This window comes from Lutjanus erythropterus, chromosome 2, assembly GCF_056507025.1.
Source record: "Lutjanus erythropterus isolate fLutEry1 chromosome 2, fLutEry1.hap2, whole genome shotgun sequence".
NCBI lineage: Eukaryota > Metazoa > Chordata > Actinopteri > Lutjaniformes > Lutjanidae > Lutjanus > Lutjanus erythropterus.
In genome coordinates this window covers 5,808,987-5,834,170 of record NC_139318.1, presented here as the reverse complement: position 1 = coordinate 5,834,170, position 25,184 = coordinate 5,808,987, and the positions used below count along the sequence as shown (strand labels likewise).

At 38.9% G+C, this 25,184-nt stretch overlaps 1 protein-coding gene across 1 annotated transcript in view; it reads left to right on the top strand.

Annotated features, from left to right (window-relative positions):
• fbln2 (fibulin 2) overlaps nt 1-25,184 on the top strand; it is a 110,738-nt gene that overhangs the window by 68,280 nt on the left and 17,274 nt on the right. The window contains exons 7-9 of the mRNA XM_084726864.1: nt 562-705; nt 4,805-4,906; nt 20,375-20,509. Coding sequence (XP_084582990.1) covers nt 562-705; nt 4,805-4,906; nt 20,375-20,509 — 381 coding nt within the window. The remainder of the gene's footprint in view (nt 1-561; nt 706-4,804; nt 4,907-20,374; nt 20,510-25,184) is intronic.

Sequence of the window (25,184 nt, the reverse complement as noted above, 5' to 3'; positions counted from 1 at the left end):
AACACTGAAGACCTATAACATTTTTTGAAATGCTCTTCATGTTGGCTCCTATTTGACCTTTTGTTTGTTTGTTATACTAAGATTCAAACGCCTGACTGGAATTTTCTGACATGGAGATGAGGGCATTGCTGGACGATAAACTTTAAGTATTTCACTTCCATTAAATACAGGAATCTTAATTTGTATTATTGGACGTGTATTTACGATCATTATGCTGCGGTTAAACCAACAACAGATTTCATCATCATACTTATGGCACTTGAGCAAATAGGCTCATCAAAATTCCCCACAACCTCAAATGAAAGATAATTTATTCACAGAACTCTCTCTGCTCTATAAGAGTTTAATGACAAAAACATCCAGCGAGGGTCAAATTGTGTCTTGTCATTAGGAAAGAGATATTATGTGGAATATTACTCTTTTCAAAATTGGTTTCATATATCAGGAACATATGAGTCAACCTTCATTCATTCCACGCTATCTTCAGCTCAAGTGTTTTTCTTTTCGTAATTTAACCCTGAAGTGCCTCATGGTCTCTGCTGCTGTGTGTCCAATGTGCAGTGAGTCCTGACGAGGACAACAGAGTCAGAGAGGACAGTCCTGCTTTGGTCCCAACGCAGACTACCACTGCCACTGCTACAACCACGACGACCAGTACAACCAGTACAACCACCACCAACCCTGTGCGCCTCAATCCTTGTGCAGGTAATGCCAACTTCACATAGGTACACTGTAACAAAAAAAAAAAAAAAAATAGTTGAGATGACTTAAAATTTCAAGGCAAGTCACTGCAGCAGAGCTCAGCCCAGCTCAAACTTGGAAGTTTTGAAATAAGTTTTAAAAAGTTTTGCTGACCTACAATCTTTTTTTTTTTTAGATAATTTACTTTCCTTCTTTCCTTCACACTGAGCTGTGAAGCTGGTTTATATTTTTTTTGAGTGAGAAATGTGAAAGATTAAATAGTTGTAATTGAAAATATTACAATTTTGACATTTACTTTCACTTCAATGAATTTACTCTTTAAAAAACAAAAAAAATGAGGTTTTGAGTTTCTAAAATTTAAATCTTTAAGTTTATCTAAAGAAAAAAAGTGAATTATCTCAACAAAAGGTCAGCAGTTGGTAAAACTTTTTCAAACTTTTGAGTTTTGAGTTGGACCCAAAACTCAAAAATCCACTGCAGCCTGTTGCCCTGAGCTTTCAATTTTTCTCAGCTTTTTCGTTTCTACAGTGTACACAGACATTCTGTCATATTTGATGTGTAGAAATATTCAGGCACAGGTTCTTAAAGATTGCTAAAGGCAGAAAAGGCAAGAAAATGTTTCCTCTCAGGATGATGGACATCCTGGAGCCATTTCCAGGTAAAAATCATACCTTATATTCCTGGATTAGCCCATGGAAAATGAATTTGCCCTCCCTGCTGTTTATGCCTTTAGGTTTTTGTTCAGGACAACACTTTTACCTCTGTGTTGAAGTGAGGTACATATATGTCAGAATATGCATTATGGATTGTGATGGCCTTTAGTCTTCCAGGTGTTTTTTGTTTGTTTCTTTTTCTCCTTGGTGGTGAGGTGCACCAACCACATGACAAAAGTCATGATTAAGACCGTCTTGTGTGAAAGAAACCTCACCAGACTCTGTGTACTTCACTTAGTGAGTTCATGAGCAGCCAGCTTATGTAATTATACTTACACTATACTTATGTATAGTTAACTAAAATGATCTACTTAAAGTATAGCTCATATTTTTTCTTTATTATTCAAGTAAGGGATAGTGTACAGGATGATTCAAGACCCCAGGACCCCCTCTGCTTCATGTGGGGGTCCTGCATCATCCTGTTGAGGTTTATTTCACAATAGTGACCTGCTCACTGTACATTATCCTGCGTATTACATGGTTATGTACCAAAAAATATCAATAAATTGATACAAAATATTAATTTTGCAATGATTTGACAGTAATTCTACAGTTAACAGTTAACTGTTGACAGTTTGTTCTTCATAACAACAGCCTGTTATACATAGTGATGGTCTGCTATAAAAAAAATAACACACCTTAGAATTCTGAAATTGACCAATCAGTATTGAGTGAGCAACAAAGCCATGTAATAAGCGGGATAATGTACAGTGAGCAGGTCATTATTGTGAAATAACCCCAGTACCCCAACTTGACAGTTGTAACACTTTTTGTCTCTGCACCTTTATCTCACTGATTTTTTGTTTTAAAGCTCTTTAATTTTGAAACAAAGTACCCTTACTTATTATAAATGTCAGTGTTGCCAACTTTTAGTTTTGTAGTCATCTTCAGCCTTTTCCCATAGGCGATGATTATTTTTTGCAATGGTTCTAGCTGGAACTTTATTATTATCAGTGTTAAAATAACACGTGTATAATCTTATGAAACACAATTAATAATTTCTCGCTCTGAGTAATTCTCTGCTGGCTAAAAACTCACAACACACAGGGCCGGCTCTAGACAACAGAGGGCTCTATGCAAGATTTTCACTGGGGGCCTCCATACTTTGCCTGGAGCAGAGAACTATGAAATAAAACTACAGACTATATATATATAAATATTTAAAATTCTTATTATATCGTACTCCCAGTGTGGCAAGATCGTTCAGAATAATTCTTATTACAAGACTTTGTTAAATACTCTATTCTGATTAGTCAATGACAGCATTCTAAGGTCAAGGTAGATTTTGGGCTCTGACATGCACTTCCAGCTGTGAGACTCCTCCCTCAGCTAAAGTCGCAGCTTTGTGTGTAATGGGTGTTTGGGGGTTTAAAGAGTGTTTCATACGGAGGCAGTGACGTGTGCGAGCAGTGGTTGGTGTCTCCAGCAGCGTGGAGCCCAGTAGGCCGGATACATCTGCTCAGCACATCAGCTCCACTCTCCTTGAAACAAAGCAGGTGGGTCGAGCTGAAAGGGGCTGACACGATGCGTCCAAGTGCCGTCTGACTACCCCGAGGTGAGCAACTCCCATATCAACAGGAGTAAAAACTGGTACAGTTGCCTGCCTGCATGCAGTCACACTGATAAACCGTTCAGTCGTAGTTTGATGTGTGTGTTTACACCACTGCCGCTTCATGAGCTGAATTTCAATCATGTCAGGAGGAGACGAGCGGTGAGAACCCTCGAGCTGCTGGAGTCTCTACTTCAGCTCCAACAAAGGCCCCGCTCCTTCAAAGTGTCTCTGATTGTTGCTTATAAGAATGTCCTGATCAATGTATCGACTGGCCTGCTGACACTCCTCCACCGCAGAGCTTCACTGTTGGTGAGAAACTGTTCCTGGGCCATGCCTCTTTCACTCTGACAAATAAGGGTTCTTAAAGGGTTCTTCCTGAAGGGCTGAGGTTCTACCCAGGACCATCTACATCTTAAGAAGCTTTTTTTGAAGTAAGGATTGGTTCAGGGGTTCTTTGTAAGATTGAGGGTTGCATTAAGAATTTTTTTTTGGAAAGAATGAATCCTTCAAGGAGTGTTGAAGTGTTCTTTCTAACATTATGTAATAGGCTTCTCAGTAGAACTGCCTTTGGTGGGTTCTAGATAAAGCCCTTGAAATATAAAAGAGTTCTCAGTAGAACCCCCCGGGTGACTTCTAAATAAAACCTTTAAAATATAATACAATACTCAGTAGAATCCCCGTAGCTGAGTTCTAGAAACAACCCTTGGAGTAGAAATGGGTTTTTGAGAGAACCCACTCAGTGTGTTCTAGATAAAAACCTTGGCATACAAAGGGATTCTCAGTAGAACCCGCTGGCTGAGGTCTAGATAAAACCTTTGGAATATAAATGGGTTCTCAGTAGTACTCCCTGGCTGAGTTCTAGAGAAAACCCTTGCAATATGAAAGGGTTGTCAGTAGAACCCCCTCTGTGTGTTTTAAGTAAATATAAAAGGGTTCTTGGTAGAACTTCTGTGGGTGGGTTCTAGGTACAACCCTTGGAAAATAAATGGGTTCTTGGTAGAACCTCCCTGACTGGCTTCTAGATACAATCCTTGGAATATAAAAGGGTTCTTGATAGAACCCCTCTTGCAGGGTTTGAGATAAATCCCTTGTAATATAAAAGGCTTCTTCAGTAGAACCCCCTCGGTGTGTTTTACATATACACACATAAATATAAAAGGGTTCTCTGTACAACCTTTGGAGTAGAAAACTGTTCTTGGTAGAACCCTCTAGGGTAGAGTCCAGATACATCCCTTGGAATATAAATGGGCTCTTGGTAGAACCTCCCTGAGAGGATTCTAGATAAAACCCTTGGAACAGAAAATGGGTCTTGGTGGTTTCTTGTTAGCACCCATGGAAGATCGAAAGGTTCTATAACCCACAGAGAGAGTTCTGGGTGGAACCGTTACACCATAGTTGGGTTTTCTGGAGAACCTCTCATAAGAGGTTCAGGGTGAAACCTTTCACAGATGGTCCCAGGTATAACAAATAGGGTTCTCCTCTGGGGACAAGCTGAAGAACCCTTTATGTTTCCAGTTAGCACCTTTCTTCCTCAGAGTGTGTTGACAGGACTATCGAGCTGTTAAATAGGTTGAATTGATCCCATAGTGTTGTAGTGCGACAGCTCATGAGAGGCTCCTTCCTGCAGGGACTGATGATCAGTGCGAGGGTGTGAAGGCGGGGCCCTCAGGGGCCTCGGGGAGCAGGACGACAGGGCGATGAATTGGCGGGACAGCAGAGAACCAGCACCAGAATGAGGGATTTAAGACATTATGAGTGAATGAGTGTCCTGGAGGCGTAGCTGTGTGGAACCCGAAGATGATTGTGATCACGCTGCTCATATTTTTCTCTCTTGCAGAAAATGGCCCTTGCAGCCAGCAGTGTACGGTGGTGGCGGGCCGGGCTCGCTGCTCCTGCTTCCCAGGGTTCTCGCTGATGACAGATGGACGCACGTGTGAAGGTAAGAGCCGCCGCCGCTCCTGCTTCCTGTCGTGGTACCGTTGCGGTAATTGGAGCGATTCACAGCACTCTCATGTATCCCTTAAGCTGTCTCCGTGAAGCAAACATCCCAACACCATCAACAATAGCAGTCACTGCTGGGTAAATGAACAACAACAAACACACGCAGCCCTGACAACAGAACAAATGTGCGATGGAGCAGTTTGTCCAGAGATCGGGACACTTTTTAATTGGATGCAGTCACTCATGAAGGAGGAAAATGCAGGTCTTGTGATACTAAACAATGCATCGACTGATTGGGCTCCCACTTCCTGGTGGTGGAGGCTGTTGCCTGGAGCATTAGTCAACCATAGCCAATTACTGTGTGGCAGCTATAGCTGCAATAACAAACGCTACACATGGCATCTGTGTGCTTAGATACCTTCCTTCCATAAAGCTCTGTGTAATAACTCCTGACAGGTGAAGGTCACAATTGACATCTGCAGTTTGTTGTAGTGTAAATGACTATAATCAGTCATGTGCTGCCTGCTGCTTGCAAATGTGTGAAGAAACACATTAACACAACTGTTTGGATCATATCTTTGGATCATATACAATTCATATAAACATATATTCAAGTACTGTTCTATAGCTTTCTTTTTATAAACAAATCACATCAAATGATCCACACCAGCAGTGTGTACAAGCAGCAAGTTTGTTTTGTTACATATACTCTGTACATCCACTAGTCAACATAGGGCAAATCATATGACTCAAGTCCACACCTCCAGTATTTACAATTCACATAGTTTGTGTAGTTAAAAGATACTTTGCAGATTAAATTTGTCACAGACTCACCATGAGGTCTGGTGCAGAGAGGCAAAGCACAGCGCTACAACCACTACATTGTGTCTGCCCGATAAACAAACAGCTGAGCTACCTTTAGCTCTAGATTTAGTTAAATTCATAAACTGTATGATTCACAAATCTTATAGCCCGACCTGACTGTTCACATTTCACCAGGCATTATTTTTACTAGCAAGATTGTAGTTTTTTTTTTTAATGTTTTACATTATAGAGGTTGGGGGAACCTTCTTAAGTCATGTGTGGAAGGGAACCCTTGATTTGTGAAACTCTAGTGAGATTTCTGTAGGTTGTTCCTTCATTGTGACGTTGCACAAATGTTAAAAAGATCACTCTCGTGGATTAGCCATCAGTTTTTCCCTCCTCTGCTTGTGCCACTTCCACACATCTGTGGTCTCCTCTGGCTGCGTCCTCACATAGAGCTGTTATCTCATTGGTTGTGCTTTGAAAGGTCACCACCACTCTCATGAGTTGGAGGAGACCAAAACAGAGCTAGAAGGAGAGTGAATATTGTTATTGTTGTTATATAAGTTACATTTATTGGGTGTCCAGAAACAAAACTCCAGTGAATGCTAATGTTATTCTGTGTCTACTGGATGTGTAAATAGGCAACTGTTTGCTAATAGGTTAGCCATTACAAATTTATGAGGTGATAATAAACACAGTTTGCAGTAAATTAGGTACATTTAGCTAAAACTAACACAACAGTCCTACAGTAAATCCCACATTCATGAAGGCCTAATCAGTTTTTGTTCAAGCTGTTTTAGAGAGGTGTTGATTCAACTTTATGGTCATTTTGGGGGCTGTAGTTTGTGCTGCAATCGAAGACTTGTGTACTACTGAGAGTTTCTGTGTGTATTTGTTATTCAGGCTTCCCTTATTGATATGAATTATTAAAAAGACATTACTGCTATCCAATATATCATCAGAAGAATTACCACGCATGTACATGTACCTTTCATTTCAGTAAAATCTTAACTCATGAGAGCCTTTCACTTGTGTATGAGTGTAATTTTTCAGTTGTTTGTGTGAGTGTTTTAGTTGTGTATGTAAAAAGCATTCCACTTGTATTTGTGAGGCTTTCAGTACAGTATATGAATGTGGGTTTTTTTGTTTATAATTTGAATGTGAGAGAAAAGTACATGTATATACATTGTAATTCTGAATAATGGGCCTCATGCAAGAACAGATTTACTCTTAGGTGATTTATATGAGTGATTTAGGGGAACTTTGTAAAGAAAATTCACAATTTTTGTTGTCCAGGCCTGTTGTAGAGTCATGTGCAGACAGTCTGCTGTGATCCAAACCAAAGTTTTTCTCTAATGATGCACATTTCATTACTTCGCAGCAACTCTGAATTTGAAAATCATTAATTACGCTTCATTATGTCGACGTTGTCCTGTTTGAGTCCACACTCTTGAATAACATTAATTCTAAATCTAAATTCATCAAAGCAGCTGAACGATATCATCATTAATTTAAACTGGAGATCACATCCTGTCAGATCATATCTTCACAAGCAGGTTTATGAAACTCTGTCCAGCTGAACATCCTCTGTTGCAAATTTATCTAGAACTATTATGGTATTTGAATGAGATGAACCATTTTGTCTATATTTCATGTTTTACAGTATGAGCCTCAGGTAACATGGCATTAAAAGCACTCGTTTTTTCCCGTTTCTTTGCTTTAGCAAGCCACTCAATTCCACTGCTGACGCTGCTAAAATGACATGTTTTCTTTGATGGATCTCTGAAAGCAGGACTTCAAACTCCACACTCATAAAGTTCTTTTTACTCTTTAATCCCATCTTTCATAAATGAACACCATTTGATATATGGGACTGGACATGAAGCCTTACACGGTGTTATTAGGGTGCACTGTAAAAAAAAAAAAAATAAAAAAATAGTTGAGATGACTTCAAATTTCAAGGCAACACACTGCAATAGATTTTTGAGTTTTGAACTTAAAAAGGTTTTGCTGACCTATAATCTTTAGTTGAGATCATTTACTTTTCCTCTTCAGATAAACATGAATCTTGGAGTTTAAAGGCGTTTTCACACCTGCCTTGTTAGGTTCTTTTAAAACGGACCCTGGTCCATTTGCCAGGTTCTTTTAGGCTGGCGTGAAAGCTGTCAGTCGAACCCTGATGCGGACCAAAGAACCAGACCGAGTCCAGTTGAAAAGACGAATCTCGGTGTGGTTTTTGTTTGCATTTTATTTGTGGTGTGAAAGCAAACAAACCAACCACAGGATTTTATGATAGCAGATGTGACTTTAGCACAATTTCAAAAGCTTAACTGCTAATAAATCCAACTGCTGATCACTGACTCTCTCAGGAAGCGATCATGCAATTGATAAGACACGTATAACTATATTTATGAAATACATTTACTAACAGGTGAGTTCTTCAGTGCAGGTATTTTTCCTGTATCTTACTCTGTGTGTAATCGTGATCTAACAGTAATACATCTGTATGTCACACACATGAAAAAGTCAGGTGTAGGGTGATGCACTCCCTCTCTCCCTCTCTCCCTCTCTGAACAGAGGAAAACAAAAACCCTGGTGCTTCCTTCTTATTCTTTTCTTCTCCACCCAGTGCTGCAGCATGCTGTCTCTGTCTCTGTGTGGACATCACGCACATATGAGCCACAGCAGGTCAGCAAGGTACGCACAGGTGCTCAGTGTCCTGTTGGCTACAAAACACCTCCTTTTCATCCTGTTTCTAAATCTCTGGCATTATTCATAACATGCTGCTATTTGCTAAATAATGCTTATAACTGGTTATTTCTTTGTGAGCTTAAATATACACATCTGAAGCACTAAAGTGCTGCATAAACCTCTGTTTTCCAATGTGGGTCCTGATGATGCACCGATGATGCAGGATGACAATCACCAAAACTGTCCAATCAACATGCTACCTGTCAGTCTGTAAAAGTGCATGTTTCCTCCTCTTAGTTTGTTTGTAAAAAGTTAATGTGAACACAAACTGCACCAGGACTTTTGGTCCAAAACTTTTTTCAAAAAACTTGGTCACAGTGAGCTGCAAACCTGATTTATCTTTTTTATAGTGCCTGAAAAATTAAATACTCTTAACTGAAAATATTTCAACATTTACTTTCACTTCAATGACGTACTCAGTATTTTGTTTTAAATACAATGTTTTCAGTTTCTAAAATTCAAAGCTTTAACTTCAGTTAAAGTAGAAAAGTAAATTATCTCAACAAAAGATCAGTAGTTAGTAAAACTTTTTGAGTTGGGCTGAAAACTCAACACTCTGTTCCAGTCCTTTGCCTTGAAATTTTAAGTTTTCTCATTTTTTTTGTTTTTACAGTGGATGAACGGTGGATCATTCACACAGTTTTCTGAAGTCAAGAGCATTTGCTGAATCTGACATAGCATGATCATACATGAGGCCCAGTGTTCCTAACAAGCCTTCATATATTCACTGTTCACCAATTAAAGGTGCAGAGCTGAGAATTAATGTGAAATGACAGGAAAAGCATGTTACATACAAGTTTTACTGTGGAAAAAGTCATCACACAGATAGTCCATCAGCATTAAACCTCTCCTGAGCACAGAATGTAATTGTTACAGTTCTGTGCCAAAGAGCATTTTCCATGAGTGGCCCTACAGTAATACATTTGCTGCAGTAGTTAGTAAATTGATCCATGAATTTGAAGCAGGGCGAAAACTTGGCAGCAATTTGTCTTTGTGAAAAAAAAGTGATGTATGGTCCACCTCTGGAATCCAATATACACCAGCTCAATACTGTACACCACATGTACTATTCAGCTTACAAGATGTACTTACAGGAATGGATAAGCAGGAAATGAGTGGTATTAGCATGAAAATAGTTTGCTTGTATGAATGCCTTTTCTCGGATCATGTGCTGGTTAAATACTGAAGGCCTGGATGTATAGACTGGAAGTGCCATCCTGGCTGGCTTTATTTAATGTGTCAGTCAGCAGACAGGATAATACCTCTGGATGCATAAGCACTACATGAGAGTTGGTGTTTCCCCTCCTATCAGTCTATTCAGTGAACGGAGTGGAGCGGAGCAGGGACTTTCTCTCCGAAAGTGTTCCCACATGTGAGGATGTGGGTGGGCAGCTCAGGGTTTGGACTGGAATGAGACAAAGCAAATAGCACTACAAGATGTGAGTGTGAGGGGGGTAGATGAGGAACTGACGGAGTTATAAGTCAACTGTGAAATAAACTATGGAGGACTTGCAGATATATCATGTAGACTGTGAAAACACTGTGGAGCTTTAACACCTTGGATGTGTGCAGCAGAATGATCTGACATTTGTTCAGCAATGTAAGCACTTCTATCACAAACATGGATGTGATTAATCCAATATGGAGACTGTGGGATATTTTGATTCACAAGTTTACAGGGTAAATAAAGCCGCTCCTCTCCCCTCTCCTCTCCTCTCTGTGGTGTTTTGAGCAGCACGCGAATGTGAATGAATGGAAGATTTTAACTCTGGTGATGTGAGTGTGTGTGTGTGTGTGTGTGTATGAGTAAGGAAGGACGCTTCCAATGTCAACCATGCACTAAAAAAAAAAAAAACTTCACACACACAGATTAAGTTTTTCAAAAAGTTAAAGGAGCAATATGTAGCAACTGCCTGCCCAAAAATGAGTACAGAAGTCCAAACAGCAAGTTGGAGCCACAGACTGTATATTAAATACGTTGAAATCCTATTTAATATACAGTCTATGCTTGAAGAAAGTTCCCCCCCCCCCCGCCCCCTCCTCCCTAGACATGGGGGAAGCTTGGGCAGGATGCAGGAGCTCTGCAGGAACACAGGACACTCACAACCTTGTAAATTGTCAATAACAAATGATGACAAGTCCTCCACTGTAAGTTAATCAGCTGTTAATAACTGTCAGTTGTCCGTTATTCTGAAAACAAAAGCCCACTGCTATGAAAATACACACTGGACACTTAGAGTGGTTGCCTGTCTCACTGCCTGCCAAACTCCATTAACATTTTGCTAAATTTAACCATTATAAACATCTACACCTTTAACAAGATCATCAATGATTTCTTATGACTCATAAACGGACACTTACTCATTCTGCAAACATTCTGCATTAATTTGAATTCTAATTAACATGAAACAGGTAAATAAAAACAGTTTTTCCAGCCCGGAAAATTAATTTCAATTGAGGCAACTGTGGCTGTAGCGATGTATTTCAACTTAACATGTTTCCTTAAACTCTGATGGCATATCATGATCATTTTATGATTTATTACAGCAAATATATTATAGATTTCTTCTTTAACAAGTTAGATGAACACAGTTACTTTAAGTCATATGTACTAAATAATCTGATTGCTTTCAAATCAACTATACAACAATATAATTTAAATTTAAATCTAGTCAGCTTTAAAGGTTCCAATTTTCCAACTTTTCCAACAATTATTTACTCAACAGTAAATACTATAAATAAAATAACTTTTCAAATCACAATTTGCCTCAGAGGGTTTACACTCTGTAGTGTGTGACACTCCCTGTCCTGTAAACCCCGTAAAGAATAAGGAAAAACTTCCCCCCAAAATCCTCCAACTAGGAAAAAAATGAATTAAACCTTAAGGAGAGCCCGGCCTGACAAACAAGACAGTTTAACCAATTCAGGTGGACCATTTGATATGTAATATAATACATTATTTGATCACAAAATATATTTTTGACTTGCATTAGACTTACTTTGATTCTGAGTCACCAAGAGAAGAGAAAAGATTCAGTTTATTACATCACTTTAACCACTAGTGAAATACACTTGTTACAGTGCAGGACAGAGTGCGTGGGCTCTGTACTCAGCCTGAATAGTAAATGTGTGGGTTAGACAGTTAATCAGTGCTCTGACACTATCTCTGCTCATCACCAGGCTGTGAATTTAAATTAATTAAGTTTCCCATGCAAACACACACACACACACACACACACACACACACACACACACACTGACCATCCAGATTCACACATCCCAGTGGTTTCTAGTTTCAACACGTGTGTTTGCCACTTTCACCCATTTATGAAATTCACTCTGAGGACTAAACAAACTGTTGCTGGCAGTGTTGTGTTTGTTTTGCAATCTTTAAAAGAGTCCTCTGACATCGGATTTCAGAGTTATTACATGGATGATACTATGGCCTGCAATAAATGGTTATTAAGGCCTCACTGTGGTAGCCCCTCTGGTCACATGGCTAACACCATCTTTAGGTTTACATGTCTGGAGACTGGAGAACATATTCAATCTGCTCTGCCAAACCCTGTGGAAGATATTACCTCTGATCGAACCATATTGGTTTCAGATGGGTGGATCTGCCCAGTCAAACTAAGAGAAGCCCTGTGGTCTGATTCAGGTTAAAGGTCATCTCTTTAATTGTTGCACCTAAAATGTAAAATCATTAAACTTGATATTATCTCCCTGTAGAGAGTCTCCATATAGGAGCTGTGTTTGTAAAAACTGTGCTCTAGTTTTATAGATGCCAGCGTTTTCATTTCCTGGAAGATTTGAATGTCCCAGACAGGGACAAATTCCAGGTTTATTGAGCTTAAAGCAACATTATGTAACAATTAGGTTGTCTTTTTGGGGTTTTTTTTTGTTTTTTATTTGGTGCCCCTATAGTTTCAGAGTGAAATTCATTTGTATGGACAGCAGTACACATGCAATTGTAAAAGTTACGTTACTAGTGATCAAAAACTAACCATTCGACAACTTTGCTAACACAGCTAAATATTTAGTGCAACAACACAAGACATAGCAATCAGCTAATATTACTCGCCAGTCTAACAGCAAGAAGGCCAGCTCGCCGTCTGTCTGTCAGACTTTTATTTCACGTCCATTTTTAATTACTAGTTTTGAAAGAGGTGACAGAATTTAAAATGAGGTAATGGAAATGAAAAGATGGAGAGACAGACGCTCTAATAATTCCCATGTTCCAGCACCTGTACAAATAGCAAAAAGTGAGGATCGCTGTGATGAAAGGTTTTGAAAGGGATTTTATTAGAGTATAGCACTTGCCTCTGTATTGGAAAATGAGCGTGTAAACTGATCTAGTAAATTAAACACTAATTCATGACTTTTTGCATAGTATGCTGCAATAATAATGTCACAAAATCCCAAGGCACACCTTTTAGGAACCACTGCCACAGAGGCTGCTGAGCCTGGCTCCACTGCCTGCTCTCGATCTGGCACGACACTGTCGTCACAGCGATGGCATCTCTTTTCCCTGGACATTATGACCGGAGAGATTTTAAGATTTTCTCTGGGAAAAAAAAACTGTAATTACTGGGTAAGGGAAAATCTGATAGAAGCAAGACTACTGAAAGCAGCACTGTTGCAGCATAATGGTGTTTTCAGGGTGGAGTTGCTCACTTGTTTTACAGATGGTTTAGTTGTAATCCAGGGTTTCACCCAGAAAATTAATTACATTTTCTAAGAATGAGTTAAACCTCAGAGCTGTTCTTGTATGGTGATATAAACAGGATCACTGTTGAGAACTGATGAACTGTGATAAACTGTGGCTTCACTCACTCTTTTGTAGGGTTGTTCTGATATCAATATCAGTAATTAAATGTCTCTAACACACCCTAAACTGCTGGACTGAGTACTGGAGAGTATGCAAGTCTATACACTGGTCCAGTATCACAGAATTTATTCATCCAAAGCTGCCCTTTACTGTACGAAAAGCTTCTCCTTTAGTTCATGAAATCTGTGCAGCACCTGAATGTAGCACGTCTGATGTGGATAAATGCGAAGCCTCTGAAGTGCTGCACCAGAGCGCAGCGCTGTTACACATGGCCGCGCACCGTGTTAACATTCATTAAATCTGCTGAAACCAACACCAGGCTGCTACAGTATAACCATACACACATCTACACACATCATACCTGATGTTCTGATTTAAGATAAAAGAGATGGCAGGGCTCAGCTATTTTTCAGCCTTGACACACCCTGGAGTGCAAACGCTTTTGTGTAACAATAAATAATAAGTATTAATAATAATAATTTATTAATCACACCTTCTGATCTCCTGCTGATCTATATTCACTTTCACCCAGCCGTTTCACACATTGCGCTGCTGCACATACATGAACCATGGAGACCCACATTTTGTGCATCCCACCAACTTGTGCTTGGCATTTATTATTCAAATTTCAACTGTGGATGGAAAAACAGTGGGTGTGCGAGCTTTCCACCCTCACAGCCTGTTTAACTGTTGTAAAAACCGGGACTTGTTAGTGAATGTTAAAAACGGCCGCATTTTAGAGTTACGGTCATTTGTCAGGACTCTGGTCACCCTGTCAGGCCATACGACAATTATATCAATCTTTTTACATGGCAGATAAATACTCGATTCTGATTGGTCAATTACAGCATTCTAAGGTCTGTTATTTCTGTATAACCGACTGTTGCTATGAAGAGCAGACCATTGCTGCATACACAGTTCTGATAATAGACACTGAAGGAATAATAATATCGTTGTTAAATAATTTAAATAATTTTAAAATTAACATTTTGTGTCAAAGTCTTGACATTTTTTGTACATAACCATGTAACAAGCAGGATAACGTACAATGAACAGGTCATTATTGTGATATAAATGTTGACATTGACATTATCTCTTACATATATTACATCAGAACAGGATTAGTAGTATATGATATCAGATCAGTTTTAAAGCTCAGTATCAGGGAGGAAAAATGGTATCAGAACATCTCTTTTCTTTTTGCAGCAGTGACTTTATTGTCACATGTAAACATAACTAAATCTAATTAATTGCAACTTAATTAATCAGTCCAATTAAACTTATTCACTGTTATTGTACTAATTGCACCGTGGCCTGACATTGCTTGCACTGACAGTTATTATGTGCATCATTGTTCTGCAAAAAAAAAATTAAGCACCATATTGGAACAGCTGTTTAAAAGACATGAAATGGTTAATTTGGCGGAGAGGTTAGTAATTAATCACCGCACCCTCTTGTTAATATCACGCGTCACCCATGGTGCACTTGCACAGAGCATTCTGCATGAACAAAACCTGCAGGTGCAATCATCAGTGACCCTGCGAACTTCTGCTTTGTCCTGGCCTTCGGGATTAAAACAGAGTCCTAGATCTGTTTTTATGGACAGAGCGAGAAAACATGTTACACACAGTGCAGCTTAACTGCCCCCTTTGTGAGGCACGTCCTCCTGACTTTATCCCCCATCACTGTGACTGTCATTGTGAAATCACGCTCCCAGCTTGTGATCCTCGCAGTCCCCCCAGTCTGCATCTGTGTAACCCTAACCCTCCTGTCTCCAACCAAATCTGCAAATAAGCCAAGGCTGACTTCATCCACCTCAGCTTGAACTTTTCAAAAAATCACTCTGTCTGCGGGGTCCAGTGTGAAAGAACAAGAGGGTGTGTGTTTGCTTCTGTGCCTAATAGCGCTGCCTCTCAGACATCCCCCAGTGCACAGCCTCCACCGCTGTCTTGATGGAATTCTTCTAAAACTGCTATCTCCCCTCTCCGTTCGACTGAGCATTTGTATTTTTCAAAAAATAGACTCTTTGTATCCACCTTGTGTTGGATCACTTCACTCCTCACAACTGTGTAATGTGGCTGCTCCTGGGGACCAGTCAGGGAAGGTAGGGGCCTTGAGGCAATAGGCACTTTTTCCTTTTCTTTTTCTTTTTCCCCTCTTCGAATGACGCACTGGAAATAATGCTGGCCACCAGAGTGGAAGGCGACTTTCTGCACCACTGGCAATACGCAAACATTGGAAACAGGCCCGTCCGTCCCTGGGCTTGACAGAGAGCAGGGCTCAGACCTCACTGTGATTTGCCCCTGGAAATATCCAGAGATGGGAAGTAACTAAGTACAAATACTTAGCTACTGTACTTAAGTGGATTCTTCAGGTGTACATTACTTGAACATTTATTTTTTTGACAATTTTTCACTTTCACTCCCTACATTATAACACAAATGTCTGTACATTATACTCCTTATATTTTCAAAACAGGATTGTTACTTGCATTTGTGCGGAAAAGATGTTACAAGACAAAAAACAATGTGAAAGACATAACAACAAAACAATGTAAAAAAGACATAAGACAAAAACAATATAACAAGACAAAACTACGTAAAAGACACAGCAAGATAAAAATGGTGTAAAATGTGTAGGACGTACAAGATGAAAATTACGTAAAATACGTAACTAGACGAAAACAACAAAAGATGTGACAAGAAGAAAATGACAAAAATGACAGAAAAGACAAAACTATGTAGAAAATACTGTAAGAAAAAAGTGGCAAAAAGGCGTAACAAGACGAAAACCACGTAAGACAAAACTATGTAAATGACAAAACCTTAATAAGATGAAAATGATGTAAAGGTTGTAACAACATGAAAACAACATAACAAGGCAAAAACAATGTAATAGTCAAAACACCAAAAATGTAATGTAATTCAAAAAGACATAACAAGACAAAAATGACAAAAGATGTGAAAAGGCCAAAATGACATAAAAGATTTAAGACCAAAGCAACCTAACAAGACTAGACTAGTTAAAAGACACAGCAAGATGAAAATGACGTAAAACATGTAACAAGACAAAAATGGCAAAAGATATGACATGACGAAAATGACGGAAAAAACTATGGAACAAGACAAAACTATATAAAACTCACAGCAAGACCAAAATAACGTAAACAAGACAAACTATGTAAATGATGCAGCAAGACGAAAATGACATAAAACATAGAAGAAGATGAAAATGATGTAAAAGACACAACAAGACAAAAACAACGTAATGAGATAAAAAGAGGCATGAATGTCAAAAACAACAAAAACTTTGAGAATATCACAATGAGACGAAACAGATGGAGAGGGAGACATGACAGAAAAGTTGACATCTTTGCACAGAAACAGCTGGTAGAAATGTCCTTGAGAGGGTGACATTTTATTTTTATGCTTTGAGTACATTTCAGAGCCTGTACTTTTTCACTTTTACTTGAGTAAAGAAGTTGAATCAGTACTTCTACTTTTACCAGAGTATTTTCTACACACTTCTACTTTAGTACAGAATGTTTGTACGTTTGCCACCTCTGGAAATATCCTCCCTACAACGAAGACAAACAGATGTCTCTCGGTCGAGGAACAAACAGGGACATTAGTTAAGGCAGGTCCCAAAACAAGAGTATGTCACCACTGCATGTACAGCAAAGTCCTGCAGACTCTCCGGAGTGTTACACAATGTCAGGAGGAGAAATTGGTAATTTTAGTGAGTAAGATGAATGTGTGCTGCAGCTCCACAGAGGCTTCATATAATACAATAAGGTCTGTTCTGTGCTGCAAGAGGTGATGTCTGTGTAGTTTTTGGAGGTGAAAAAGCTTACGGGAAAAGAGCTGCAGGATGTTACTCACACACACCAGGTAAAGGCTCAGATCAGTGTTTTTCCTCCCCCTGCTCTCTGTGGGAAGGTGTTGTAATGCACACAGTTCATTCAAATTCCCCGTAGCAAAGGCTTTGAAAGTCGAGAAAGGCATTTCAGCAAGGGACCGCCAACAGATACACAGGCAGCACGGGAGAATATGTTCCCCTCTTGTTCCTGCCTTTTGTTTTCCAGCCCCGGCTCCTTCATGCAGATTTTGTGCGAGACCTTTTCGTCAGGCTCCCCGCGGTATTCGCCATATTTTCGGGGGGTGATCTTCAAATCTGGATGACTGCCACACTGCCGCGCACGCGCTAACACGCAGACGCACGCACAAAAATCCCAGTCCAATGCTATCAGCGCATCCAGCTAATCGGCCATGCACTGCGATGCATGATAAGGGAATGCTGCAGTTTGATAAAGATGAGCCACAACAGAGCGACGATCCGCCGTCTCGGCATGAGCCCACCAGTGTCATAAATCAACAGCGCCTGTTTGCTGGCTGCAGAGCTGTTTGACTGATAAAGATTTAAAGGTTTGCAACTGTGTGTTTTATTTCCTACAAACAAGCATAACAAGCAGAATATCATTTAGCTTTCGCCAAGACCTGAGGTTTTAAATTTGACTTGGGATTTACAAAGCAGTCACTGTGCAAAGTTGGGATAATGGCCCGCCAAAGAGCACTCCAGGACACATTTTGTGGGGCTGATGTGTGCTGTGTCAGTGAGACTAAGAACAAATCTTCATTTAGTCCAGCTAAAATTAAACTGCCACCACTTTCTACGTCAGCTTTTTAAAAACCTCTCCTGTGCTTCGTTTGGAGGAAAAAATGAAACCAAAGGGGAGAAACATAGTTTTCAAACTTTTTGGTTTAATGATAGCACTTCCTGTCTGTGGATAAACCAGTAGGACTGCCGTTGTTTCTTTGTCTGTGGTGAATGAAATCATTTCATTTTGAAAATATAAAGTTTTTGTACCAAGTTTAAATCAACAGTCGAGCAACTGCGGGTTTTGGCACTTCTGCAATGGCTTCATTTGCCGGCCCCAGAGGTTGCTGTTTGACTACCAAAAATTATTTATTGATGACAGTTTGCAGGCTAGATTTGCTGCTCATTAGAAAGTCAGCTGTAGCACTGCGCAGCTTAAATACTTAAAAATGTCCATTTAGATTCTGTTCGTGTCAGTGTAGATGCTAAATAATGTGGTCCTTTATAGGAATTAATGGTTTTGAAGAACCTAAAAAACACACCATTGATGGACTGTCACTGTATAAAGGCGTTATGACAAAAGTGAGAGCAAACTATTGTCTAATTACAACATTACACAGTGATGTGTTTTTGGCCATGTATCTCTGATATTTGCCTTTTTTTTTTAACTCTTTTTTGGTCAGCTTGGCTTCAGCTGCTGAATGAAGCCTTTGTTGTGGTTGTTTTCCAGTACATTAACATGTTAACTTTATGTAGTTAGCATGCAAAAGATCACAACGTTATTCATTTTCTGCACACTAGACTTATATTTACATTTTGTGTAATAATCGTGGGATATTTAAGAATGGTGGAAAAGAGAAAGAAATCATCCTTTGCATTAAGATTATTTGGTTTCAAACAGGAAATGAACCGTTATCATGCTACTCTGTAGCTCTATATGACATTCATCCTGTGATTACTGGTATTGAACACTTAAACCCATTTTAACCCAAAACATCTTCTCGTAAACCTAACCAAGTAACTTAGGTGCCTAAACCAGCCAAACTGCACCTGTTTTACAACGTTAAATAAATATTTTACATCCTTGATTCTCAAACTGTGGTATATGTACCACTGGTGGTGCGCAAGCTCCCCCTACTGGTGCTTGGAGAAATGTCAGAATTTTATTTTATTTTTTTAATGAAGTAAATAAATTTAAGAACATATAATATTATCAAAATAATATAAAATTTTAATGAAAATACATAAAATATAAGATGACTGAAATGTAATTTCAGTAAGTTTTGTTATTCCTGTATTTTTGTTTCAATATCAGCCTGATACTGTACGTAGTCTCATGAACACATTGTTTACGTCATCCACGATTACCTGTAGTCACGAGCTAAACTGACCATCTAAAGAAAATAAAACATGTTTTAAAAGTTATTGTAAGAATTTTAATGGCATTATTAAGTACTCATATCGGTACATGGTATCGGCAAGCACCCAAATGTAAGTACTTGTACTTGTACTCAGTCTGAAAAAGGGTGGTATCGGTGCATCCCTAATTTTAACCCTTAGTCATGATGGTGGTACTTGGAAAGGCTAATATTTTCAGAAGTGGCACATGGTGTAAAAAGTTTGAGAAATGCTGTTGTACATAACATACTTAACTTCTGTCACATAGCAACAGTACACAGGTGCAAACAGTGCACCAATGAACAGGCTCCATTCTTTGCATGTTCTCAGTACCGTGTTCTTGGCAGCAGACATGTGTTCCACTAAGTTCACAAGCTAGTTCCTGACTTTGTTTGCTAACCCGGAGCATCACATTAAAGGCACATGCCATAAAACACCAGAACAATGAGCTGAAACAGGCTGAAATGTTGCAAAGGGAGCTACAGAGTCAGGTAATGATTCTCTGTGTGTTCTTTACTGCTAGTGACCCGTTTCACATTATACAGTACATAGTCATTTGATATCGTCATTATAAAATGAATGATTGGTGCAGCTTTAATCTTCAAAACACTCCAGTCCTTGGTTAGCAGAGCTCAGTACCACTGCTGCTCAGAGCCTTTGATGCTGATCACCAAATACACTTTTTTTCCTTTTAGTCATAGAAAAAATATTCGCAATGAATTTGAAAGCCACTCTCACATGATTCTGCTGCACAAATGGATGTGTTTTCAGTTTAAGTGTGCCAGTCTCAGACTCTCTGACAGCTCCCCAGCTTGTCATTTTCATGCAGGCAAAAGCAAACATGTAATTTCCTGGTATGCCTCGGATGTAAAAATGACTTCCTTTGTTAGTTCCTTCAGTATACTTGACATCCATCTGCTGCTGACTCACTGAGCTCCATCGTGGTGACAGAGTTAGTCGGGGGGGGGGTGTACAGGTCCTGTCCATCAACTACCTTACACGGTGTTCTTCACCTCCACCTCATGGTCACACACCCTCTCGCTCCCCATCACCTCACACACTGCCCCCCTTGTTCTTCTTCTGCAGATGTGGACGAGTGCGCGACCAGCACCCACAGCTGTCGGCCCAGCGAGCACTGTGTGAACACCGTGGGCTCATTTGTATGCGAGCTGCAGGTCACTTGTCCTGCAGGCTACCAGCTGAGGAACAGTGTTTGCCAGGGTGAGTTCATTGTTCCTGATGTATTTCATTAAGCCAATTTACCCAGCAGTCATTTCCAGAGCCACTAAAGTAGTCGGTGGAAACGCTGATGATGTCTTTGTCGATATGCAGGACTGCAATCTGGACTTCTTTTTAGTGGCAAGAGACAAGAAGTAAGACAGTAAAGCAAAACCGCAGCCCTATCGCCAGACAATAACGTCACTTTTGGATGATTCAGCAACACCGTTCTTCTTCTTTTTTCATACAATTAGAATGCCAATGGTTTTTAAAAAGAAGATATTTTAAAAAGAAAAATATGGAGTCATAGGAGTGCCATCAAGAAAAGAATACATCTGTAAAAGAGTAAATAAGTAAATAAAAATGTAAAATATAAAGAGAAATAAAAAGCTATATATATTTATATAAAAAAAAGGGAAATATCCATCCATCCATCTTCAACAGTATATCTGAAATTGGGGTGCAGAGGTAACAGTTCCAGCAGGGGACACCAGACAACCCTTTCCCTGGCTACATAACCAGCCCTGACTGGGGGATCCTGAGGCAGAGAGGCCAGGGTGGAGATATAATCCCTCCACCTAGTCCTCAGTCTGTCCCGTGGCCTCCTCTCAGCTGGACGTGCCTGGAACACCTCAACTGGCTCCTTTCTACACAAAAGAGCAGCGGCTCTACTCCAGTTCCTCACTGATGACTGAGCTTCTCACCCTGTCCCTAGGGGAGATGCCAGCCACCCTCCTGAAAAAACCCATTTCTGTCAGTTGTATCCACAATCTCATTCTTTCAGTCACGACCCACTCTTCATGACTATAAAGATAATTAGGAAATATGAGGAAATATAAATATAAAAACAAATACAAAAATATAAAAGAACATTTATTTGTTCATTTATTTTTGTAATTTTATTCACTCTTTATAATTTAGTGTTATCCCTTTATTTTCCTTATTCTTTTCCTTATTGCTTTTGCTGTTCCTTAACGTGCCAAGCCGTCAATCAAAGGGCTTTGGGAGGGCCTTCCTGCTCAGGCTAGGTAGTCCTAAATACATGAATCCTGACAGGAAAATAAAATATAATAAAATAAAATAAAATTTCTAAAAGATATTAACAACAATTTAAAATATATACAGAAGAAAATAGAGTAAAAAAAATAAACATATACTTTAAAATACGTAAATAAACATATACAGAAATAATTTAACCATAAAACATATATTTACATCTTTATTTTCTTGTTCTTTTTCAGTTGTATTGTTTTTAATGGCACTGCTATAACTCCATAAAAAACACTGTGATTACAGTTTAAAAATTAAAGTTAACATTAAGTTAATGGCAGCGTTGTGACAAGATGAAAACACCATTCATCTACATTAAAGTCAAAAGTACTACATGCCCATCTACCGCCGTGACCCACACTTTTACTTTTCACCTCACATGTAGGAAAATTCCTTCATTGGCACCGAACGTCGGCCCTGGACTTAAATGATTAACTGCAGATTAGTGTGGAAATGGAGGGGGAAAATACTTAGAGAATAAACACTAATCCAATCTTCATCCTTCAGAAAAAACAGCTATAAGTGTAAACAAAACCACTTAGTAAAGAACCAACAAACCCACTCTGTCAGTAAAAAGCACACAAATTTGAAGATGTGGTTGATTACAAACCAAGTTAATTAATCATATATGTAGAAGGCAAAAAACAGTTATCACCCAATAATATCCAAGAACCAAAGGAGTAACAAGTGTACTTCATGGAGCAATTTACAAATGAAAAGATGTACAACATCTAATAAGATTCATGAAATGTAAAAATAACATATTGAACAGATATGGGATGGATGATCAGAGGGGAGCTGGCACAGTAAGATGTGTACATTGATTTTGATTTGTGTTGTTTATTCTGATTATTTGCTCTTGCTGTATTTTGAATATTTACTTTTGCTTGGATTAATTTGAAAAGTTGGAATATTCATGTTTAACACAGACCGTTGATGAAATGTAAAAATGGGGTAGGACTGGATAATTATTCACTTTTTCCTCCTTCTTCCTTTTTGGACATGAATTATTTATTATGAGATTGCTGAATGATTGCCGTTAAGTTCATTGGTTATTCTTGTTTTGTTTTTCTTGCTTGTATTTTTATTCTATTTTTTTTTTCACATGTTCCAAATAAAATCTAATCTAATAAATCAAATCAAGTCCAATTTGGACATAATAGCGAGGAACACTGGGCTGCTGAAACCCCAAACCCTCATTCATATGTAGTTGCAGCCTTCATGTTGTGAAACATTACCTTCAGTGTTATTTCCACTTCATAACACAACTTGGCACTTGTGTTTGGCTGGAGCTCATGTTTGTGTTGGAGTGTGTTACTCAGCGTTGCCAGTTTCTCTGCAATTTAAAGAGGATCCAGCAACCAGCAGCACACAGGTCCAACACCCCTGGCTCAGAGCGAGCCAGCCGCTGTGTAATGGATGCTCCTGCACGCACACGCAGGCTATTCTGGTCCTGAAGTTTGTCATCACATCCCCTCTAATGCTCCTTGTAATTGTATCGCCGAAAACCAAGAATAATTTGTCCTTAAAGGGCCCCTTGAGCACCAACAAATCCCCGAATACAGGACTGCGGTGTAGTACATCATGGATCGGTGTTGAGGCTGTTGGAGTGTCCTGGCTTTATTGATGGCAGACAGAAGCTCTTTAACAGTACACGATATATTTAGACAGCTCACGTTCACCTTCAATCACAGTTTACATGAATACAATCAACATTAGTGACAGAAAAATGTACTCAAACCCTCACAAAACTTCTCTACTTGAACAGTGTAGTGTGATGTACCCGTTGTATGAGCTGCATATCTGTTAACTTCTTTTCAACACATTACCTTCACCTAAAAACTAAAAATCTCTACTCTATCCTTAAAGCTTGAATATGTACCATCACTGCACAAAATGTCTAAAAATACCAGACATATGTTATATATTTTAAGCTTTGTACTTCCATTATCCAAACTGTTTCCAGCAATATTCAAACACAAAGAAATCCAGAATTTGGTCAAGGTTACAGTGCGTTTCCTGTTAGTTGTTACTAGCTGGTCGCTAGTTGCTCTAGTTCTGTGAAAACACCAAGCTGTGAAAATGACATAACTCAAAGTGAAGGTAACATTAGCACTGACAGGAAGTAACAGACCTGCAGCTTATAAAATGGATATACGTCACACTACACTGCACAAGTTGAGAATGTCTGTTAACTTTCAGTCAAAACTTGTAAAGTTACCTTTACCTACAAACTTTCATCCTTAAATCTACAACACATAATATTTCCACATCAAAATGTCCAAAAGAAGTTGTGTACTGACATTATTCCATATGTTTCCAACAATGTCCAAATGCAGAGTAATGGTGTGTCTCCTGCTCGCTGCTCTAACTCCAGGAAAACACAAGATATGTCGGCTACATCAGAAAGTGGGAAAGAAAGTCGCAAACATGACCAAACATGATGTGAAAAAAACCTTAATATCACTTCATCCATGAACATGATGTGTAACAACTTTACAACATCATCAAACTGCATTTTTAGTTATTATTTTAATATTAAAAACACCCCTAGTGGCAGAATTTCCATATTGTGTGTTTGGTTAGTACTTAACTTTTCACATTTAACAAGGTACATATTGTTAATAGTTCTTGCTGCTCATTTTGTCTTTAGTGTTTTTCAGTATTTTGATGATCATTTTGTTTCACTATAGGCCTTCTCAATAAATTCTGATTTAATTTGTGCTTAAATGAACTTTCCCAACCATTTTACTGGCATTTCCATATCACACTATATTATCTTGATGCTTTGTTGAAAATGTTAAAACTTAAGAAATGAGAAATAAATTAATTTAGACTGACTTCACAGGTGATGTCATTGTTTTATTTCCACTTATCAGGAAAACAATATAGGACATCTTAGCCTCCTTCATAAGTGAAACAAAATGCAGAATTAACAAGTTCTTGTTTTTTCCTCTCATCTCTTCTCCGTTGTTTTAATAGACACATTTTAAATGCTTTATAAAAGCTGTACTGCAGATATAACTTTTTACATTTGCTGAATTTCTTCCATAGTCGTTTATTTATTTGGGGATAATATAAATATAATCTCCTGTCTGAGATAACTGTTAGCGATGTTTGCTAGGTAGCTAGCATCTGTATCTTCTTTCAAACCCAATAGACACAAAATAAAACTTACCAAAAAATGTTTTAGCTCATCTTTACACTGTTCTAACAATCGCCAGCTCTGGTTTGATTGAAATAAACCCTCAATTCACTACATTAGATGTGAAAATGTAAGGGTCAAGGGTTTACTTCAACCAAACCAGGGTTGATGATTGTTGGAACAGTGGAGAGACAAGCTACGATGTTTTTGGTGAGTTTTATTTTGTTTCTATGTATTTGAATGGAGATGACAATGCTAGCTAGGTAGCTAATGTTGCTACCGGTTATCTATGACACTGAGGTGATTATCATAAACACTCTACAAAACTAGTGATAAGTACTGTTAACAATATACACCAAGCTCCACTCGACAGGGTAATTCTGAGTACTGCTGGTTAATAAACAGGTCAAACTTGCCGATTTTCATTCCCACATTCCAAACACACTGTGAGTGTGTGTCTGTGGTCATGACTTTGACTCATCA